This window comes from Marmota marmota, unplaced genomic scaffold (genome assembly GCF_001458135.2).
Source record: "Marmota marmota marmota unplaced genomic scaffold, marMar, whole genome shotgun sequence".
NCBI classification, from domain to species: Eukaryota; Metazoa; Chordata; class Mammalia; order Rodentia; family Sciuridae; genus Marmota; species Marmota marmota.
Window position 1 is genome coordinate 10,358,188 of NW_025999977.1, and position 7,693 is coordinate 10,365,880.

The 7,693-nt window shown below is 38.3% G+C and overlaps 1 protein-coding gene across 5 annotated transcripts in view; it reads right to left on the bottom strand.

Moving 5' to 3' along the window:
* Commd1 (copper metabolism domain containing 1) overlaps positions 1 to 5,187 on the bottom strand; it is a 162,641-nt gene extending 157,454 nt beyond the window's left edge. For 2 of the 5 annotated variants that reach the window (XM_048804251.1, XM_048804253.1), the window contains exon 1: positions 4,981 to 5,187. In XM_048804251.1, the coding sequence (XP_048660208.1) occupies positions 4,981 to 5,157 (177 nt within the window). In that variant the 5' untranslated portion in view covers positions 5,158 to 5,187. The remainder of the gene's footprint in view (positions 1 to 4,980) is intronic. The other 3 variants (XM_048804252.1, XM_048804254.1, XM_015479626.2) reach the window with 2 other exon arrangements.
* Positions 5,188 to 7,693: the final 2,506 nt, after the last annotated feature.

Here is a 7,693-nt window from a genome sequence, read left to right on the forward strand (position 1 = left end):
GAAAAAAAAAAAAAAAAAAAAAAAAATCCACATGTAGAAGAATGAAACTACAAATTAGTACAACCATTTTGGAAAGCCTTATGGAGATTCCTTAAAAGACTAGGAATAGAACTACCATATGACCCAACTATCCCACTCCTCAGTATTTACCCAAAAGAATGAAAATGAGCATACTACAATGATAATAGGCACATCAATGTTTACAGCAGAGAAATTCACAATAGCTAAGTTATGGAACCAGTCCAGGCACCCATCAACAGATGAATGGATTAAAAAAAAGTGCTATATATACACAATGAAGTTTTTACTCAGTCATAAAGAAGAATGAAATTATGGCATTTGCTAGTAAATAGATGGAACTGGACAACATCATACTAAATGAAATAAGCTAAGTCAAACTCAAAGTTCAAATGTTTTCTCTCATGTGCAGAATCTAAAGCAAAGTAAGGGGAAGGAAAAGGAGGTGAACCCCTCAAAAGTAGGGGGGAGATCAGTGCATTAGAGAAAGGAGACTGAGAGGGAGGAAGGAGAGATGGGAAAAGGGAGGAAATGTGGAAAGAAAATGATAAAATTATGCTAAGTACATATATGAATATACCAAAGTGGATTCCAACTTTATGTACATCTATACAGCAGCAATTTTAAAGAACAATAAAAAAAACAGAAGGCAGACCAACAGAGTAAAGAAGAAGGGGAATAGGGAAAGAGGAGAAGAGTACTGAAATGAGGTAATTATATTCCATGTACAATTATGTCACAGTAAATCCCATTATTATATATAATTACAAGGCACTAATAAAAACTTTTTTTTAAAAAAGGAACAAGTTAATAAAATTAGTCAAGAGGCCTGAAGAGGTACCTATTTCCAATTTTTAGGTATGTTTCAAGCAACCAACTTATAAACATAATTTACATATATGTAATTAAACATAATTTAAATATATTGTAAACAGATGTTTGAGGCAGGAGTCAGCAACCTTTTTTGTAAGTACTCAGATGGGAAATATTTTAGGCTTCGAATGCCACATATCTGTCACAACCACTAACTTTATTGTAGTGACTAAAGCTGCTCCAGACAAGATGTAAATGAATGAGCATGTGGCCATGTTACAATCAAAACTTAAAAGTAGGCACCAAGAAAGTATAGCTCAATGGTAGAAAGCTTGCCAAACATATCCATCCCCTGGGTTTGATCCTCAGCATCATAAGGCAAAACAAAACAGCCAAAGCTAGGGTTATAATAGGGGGAAATTGGAAAAGAGCGCCAAGCCACATTAGACCCATGGGCCATGGTTCGCTGCCCCGATTTAGAGTACTACTACATTTTCCAACTCTCCCCATCTAGTAGTAGTATAGGTTTTCCTTCTGTATTGCCCAGGCTGGCCCTGTGTTTGATCCTCAGCACCACATAAAAAATAAATAAATAAAATAAAGGTATTGTGTCCATCTACAACTAAAAAAAAGTAAATAAATTAATATATATATAAAATCATCACCATAGAGGGCAGTAGTGAATAAAGAAAATAAGGGAACAAAAGGTGATGGATCCTCACACCAAAGATCTTTATTCAGAATTTTAGTAAACTAGAATTAGGCATACCCACAACTTGAAAAGCAAAAGCAAGCCATGTGCGTGGTACACGCCTGTAATCCCAGGAGCTTAAGAGGCCGAGACAGGAGGATCATGAGTCAAAGCCAGCCTCAGCAATAGCAAGGCACTAAGCAACTCAGTGAGACGCTGTCTCTAAATAAAATACAAAATAGGGCTTGGGATGTGGCTCAGCAGTTGAGTGCCTGAGTTCAATCCCTGGTACCAAAAATAAATAAATAAAAAATAAAAGCAAGAGCAAATAAAAGAGTATAAAAACTTATATAAATTGAAATTACAAATGTGAAAAAAATCATATAAAAATAGCAGCAAATAGCAAGCAAGTACTGTGTTATATAGGATGTCATCTCCCTAAAACACCACTCCCAATTCATTTATTCATTGCTCTTGGAGCTACCCAAAAATGAAAACTAGAGTAAGTGAATCATCTGCTGCACACATCTACAAGAAGATGAAATGTTTGCCCTTTTGTGTTTAACTGGGCTGCAGGTTTAGCTCAATGAGGGGAAAAAAAAAATGAAGGCTATTAACATTTGTGACACTGAGCCAAGAGAGGCAGTACATGCTTGTAATCCCAGCTACTCTGTAGGCTTAGCAAGTGACTAGCTCCAGACCAACCTGGGGAGTAGAATGTCCCTGAATTCAATCTGTAGTGGAGGGGATAGGGTGACACTGAATTTCTTGCTGGAGGTTACACATCCCTTCCTTCCTTTCCTCTTACCCCTATCATCTCTCTCCATTTTCAGTTTGTTCACAGACCGTGATTTTCCTGCAGATGACTGAAAGGTATGAATTCTGCTGTCACCTATATGTAAAAATGTATACTTTGCAGGGCTGCGGTTGTGGCTCAGTGGTAGAGTGCTTGCCTAGCATGCATGAGGACCAGGGTTCAATCCTCAGCACCACATAAAAATAAAGATATTATATCCACCTAAAAGTAAAAAATAAACAAAAAAATGTATACTTTGCTTAAAAGCAAGAATAAATGTTAGCAAGATTTAAAGGGACAAGCATTGTTTCACTTTTTTTTTTTGCCTCCTCCACTAATACTCCTGAGTGGTTACCACATTAGGATGGAATTGAACTAGTCACCATTTCCTGAACATGCTCTACATTTTCCTGTCCCACCTCTATTTTGTTAACCTAGAATGCCCTGTATAGCTGGCCCCTATTTCAGTCTTAAAATACTCTTCATTGGGCTGGAGATGTGGCTCAAGTGGTAGCACGCTCGCCTGGCATGCGTGCGGCCCAGGTTCGATCCTCAGCACCACATACAAAGATGCTGTGTCCGCCGAAAACTAAAAAATAAATATTAAAAAATTTTTTTTCAAAATACTCTTCATTGCCAGGTGTGATGGTGCAAACCTGTAATCCCAGAAACTGGTAGACTGAGGCAGGAGGATCAAAAGTTCTAGGACAGCTTGAGCAATTCAGTGAGACCCTGTGTTAAAATTCAAAAAATAAAAATAAAAGGATTTGGGATGAAGTTTAAAGATAGTGTTTGCATAGCATTGTGGGGCCCTGCATTCAATCTGAGCACCACCAAAAAAAAAAAAACCAATTTCACTTTCTTCAAGAGCAACAAAAATGGCATCCCCATGAAGCCTGCCAGAAAGAATATCTCTTTACTGTCCACAGTTGCTTAATCACACTTCTTTTTACAAAACTATAGTACTCCTGCATCATGCGTATTTGTGCATGTTCCCTCTTGAATGACATTCTATCTCTGCTCAAAGCTTTTTGTTTAAAAACATTTACTTTTCATGTTTCCATAAAAATTACACATTTAACCTTCAGTACTGCTTATGAGATAAATGAAGATTAAAAGCAGATGTCACCCTGAGCCTGAGGTTTCAGTATTACGTTAAACAACCAAAGACTTTCTTCCTGGTTCCTCAGACCAATCAGCTGCACAAAGACCATGTTACCAGGCACAGGCAAATTTTCTGGTGCCTTCTCTCAGTACCAAGAGAGCCATGACAACATTGCAACCCAGAATTGCTCAGCAAACTTAAGTATCCTGGATATTAATCAGCAATGTATTTAAAAGAAAATAAAGGAGAAAAATTTCGAGCAATCTCTTCTCTGAATATCTCACAATTTTTATCTCATAACAAAACCAAGAATCAAAATATGGTCCACCTAAAGAGGTCCCCAATATATGAAGATCCTAAGACCAACAAAACATGACTGTATGCAGTCCTTTATCCTCATCCCCATAAGCACAATAAACACTCAAAACTCAGTATGATGTCAAATTTTCTACTAAGCCTTCTCTGATACTTAAGATTACAAATTAACAGAAATAGAAGGATTGTTAGTGGTTTATGCAATCCCACTACTCCACAGGTCAGGCAGGAGGATCATGAGTTCTAGACCCACCTGGCCAACATAACAAGACCTTGTCTTCAAAAAAAAAAAAATGAAATGAAATGGGTGTTCACCATGTTTTTGCAAAAAACAAAGGAAGTAACATGTAAAATGCTTAGTGTGGTTCCTAACACATTCAAAATCCACAAAAAAAAAAAAAGCATTATTTTTAAGTCTATTTCTAAAGTACATTTTGGTACTAGATGTAGTCCTATGACTAATTTCTTGGTCTAAACCAAAGTTGTCCAATACCACAATAATTAACCACATGCAATTACTGTGCATTTCAAATGTTGTTAGTTAGAATTGATATGTGCTTTAAGTGCAAAATACAAACCGGATTTCAAAGACTTAGTGAAAAAATTACAATTCTTAATATTTTGTATCCTGATTACATATAAAGTGATAATACTTTGAAAACACTGGGCTAAATAAAGCATTAAAATTATTTCACCTACTATGTTTGTTTCACATATTTTTATGGGGCAGGCTGATCCATATTTTGACTTCCAATCGGTAAAAATGCTCTTAACCATACAGTTGACTGCTTAACAGGTGTTCATTCTGGCTAATCCACCCCTTAAATAAGCCAGCAAACAGTGGCTCATTTTAAGGCTCTCAAACTTCCACAACCAAGAAAGCTGGCGATCAACCCAGCGCTCTTAATTTTTAAAAGTCCAGAGCCCATAAACGCCAAGGAAACGCGAAATTGATTATCACCCAAAAAGAGGCATAAAAGAAGTCTTGAAGGTTTTAAAAAAAAAAAAAATCAAAGCAGTACCCTGAGAGTGACAGTCAGCCTTGAGCAGAAAGAGGTCACCCTTAGGAAAGAGACGGGATGCAGAATGAGCTCCTCAGATCTGAAGCGGCGCAATGTGAATGGAGCCCACTACATAGAAATCTGAAGAGCAAAGTCTTTTCAGACTTGGGGCTTGGGGCGAGTCTGAGGGCTGAAAGGAAGGGGCTGGGCTCTGTGGCAGAGGCTTCAGGAAAAGCAATACCTTAAGAATCCCCCTCATCTTCGCCAAAAAGGGACGGAACTCCTCAGCCGACACATCCGGATACAGCTGGCTCCTCAGCAGCTCCTCCGTGATGCCCCGGTGCCCGTGGAAAGCGTCCTGGGCCAGGCCGCTCAGCAGCCCGCTCAGAGACTTGCATCCCTCAAGCTCGCCCGCCATGGTCTGCAAAAGCCCCGCCCCCCAAACAGCTGAGAGGCGCTCTCTAACGGCGGCCGAGATGAGTCTAAATTGCCCAGGCAAAGGCACTCTGGGAACCTTGAGGCCTTTCAACCAGTGGTCGGTGACCGCAGCTTCCAGCTTTACTCAGTAAAACCCATCCCCACAGAAGGGCACCACCGGCGTACGCATTCAATTCCATGTAGGCTTCTTTACTCCCTCTGATTTCTTTCAGCACTCCAAAACCTATCCAAAGGATGATTGCTTGATGGAAATTCCTTGTTAACCAGTTTAACTTTTTGACTTGCCAGCCGATTAACTGAATGGAATCTACCACTCAGCTCTAATTGCGGCCTAAACCTTACCTATGGAACATTGTTCAATAAAACTATCTCCTGATGACATAATTGGTTTGCTTTCGTTGTTGATTACCTTTAAAAAAAATTTTTTTTTTTGTAGTTGTGTATGGAGAGAATGCTTTTGTTTATTTATATGCGGTGTTAAGGATCGAACCCAGTGCCTCACAAATCTAGGCAGGCGCTCTGCCACCGAGCTACAGCACCAGCCCTTGATTGCCTTTTTATAGACATGCATCTTATATGGCCAGCTAGACAGTGGCTCTGATCCAGTGTTGCCTTCGAAAACAAATATTTTGCCAATGCTTTCTTTGCTATCCTGCAATGCATTCACAATTTAACTTCCTATTCATAAAATTACAAAAATTCCATTTATTACTCAGGCGTAAAAAAGATAAAGTACTGATACATGCTAACATAAATGAACCTTAAAAACACTAAACGAAGGAATCCAAGCAAGGTGCATGGCACAACTGTAATCCCAGTGACTCAAGCAAGAGGATCGTGAGTTCAAAGCTAGCTCCAGCAATTTAGCAGGAGGCCTTAAGAAACTCAACAAGACCCTGTCTCAAAATTTAAAAAATAGAAAAGGCTGGGGATATGGCCCAGTGTTTAAGCACCCCTGGTTCAATCCTTCCTATGAAAAAAAAAAAAAAAATCCAGTATCTGGCTAAATGAAAAAAAGCCCAAATACTGGATAATCCCTTTGTAGTAAATGTCCAAAATTGGCAAATCCATAGAGACAGTAATAGTTATCAAAGACTGGGGGAGAGAGGAATGAGAAATATTGGGAAATATGTGAATTGACTCTCTAAAAATTAATGTAATGGAGCTGGAGTTGTAGCTCAGAGGCAGAGCACTTGACTAGCTAGCACATGTGAGGCATTAGGTTCGATTCTCAGCACCACATAAAAAATAAATAAATAGGATAAAGTCATGCTGTCCATCTACAACTACAAAAAAAAGTTTTTAAAATTAATATAATGACCTGGTTATAATTTAGAATTTTAAAAAGGAAATAATTCATATTATATTAATTACAATGTGTGTCTAGACACAACTACACTAGGTGACTAGAAGACATATAATATGTGCCTGAAATTTTTTTCAAAGAAATATGAAACAGTGACTTACAAAAGATGTAAATGTGTCTTAATTGAAAATTTTTTTCTATGTGAAAAATCAAAGAATCCTCTCACAGATAATCGATACTGCATTAATGATTTGATAAGAGTGTACTAGCAGCCAGGCGTGGTGGCGCACATCTGTAATCCCAGTGCTCAGCATCTAAGGCAGAAGGATCCTGAGTCCAAAGCCAGCCTCAGCAACTTTTGAAGGATTTAAGAAACTCAGTGAGACTTTGTCTCCAGATAAAATATTTCTTTAAAAGGGCTGGAGATGGGCTGGTTTGTGGATCAGCGGTGAAGATCTCACCTAGTGTGTATGGGGCCCTGGGTTTGATCCTCAGCACCACATATAAATAAATAAAATAAAGGCATTGTCTCCAACTCCACCTAAAAAATGAATATTTAAAAAAGCGGCAGGAGAGGGGTGGGCTGGAGACACTAGCTCAGTGTTTAAGCCCCTGGGTTCAATGGAGACACTAGCTCAGTATTCAAGCCCCAGTACAAAACAAAAAAAAAAAAAAAAAGTGTACTAGCAATGACTATAGTTTTTTGGTTTTTTTGGTTTTTTTTAATTACATCTGAAAGATCAACCTAAATACTGTTGGGGCTGGGCTTGCTTTGTAGCTCAGTGGTAGAGTGCTTACCTCTCATGCATGAGGCCCTGGGTTCGATCCTCAGCACCACAAAAAAGTAAATAAAGATATTGTGACCATCTACAACTAGAAAAAAGAACTTAAAAAAAAAATACTGTTGAGGAGGAGTGTTTTTATCCCAAACTCCAATATTCCCATTTGTGTCCTGTCCTGTTCTACTTTGTAGAAATCTTAACAACACAGATGCCTACTTTGTAGAAATCTTAACAACACAAAGGCCTACATCTTCATGTAGAACTACTTGTGATTTCTGCTGATGCAAACTGATAAAGTTGTGCAGTGCTGGTGACTCTAAAGAGACAGCAGTTGCTATTGTTAACAATGATATTCTGAAACAGAGATTGGTAAAGTTTACCAAAAACTAAAGCTTCTCTCACTTAATGTAGTAATTACAAACCTGGAA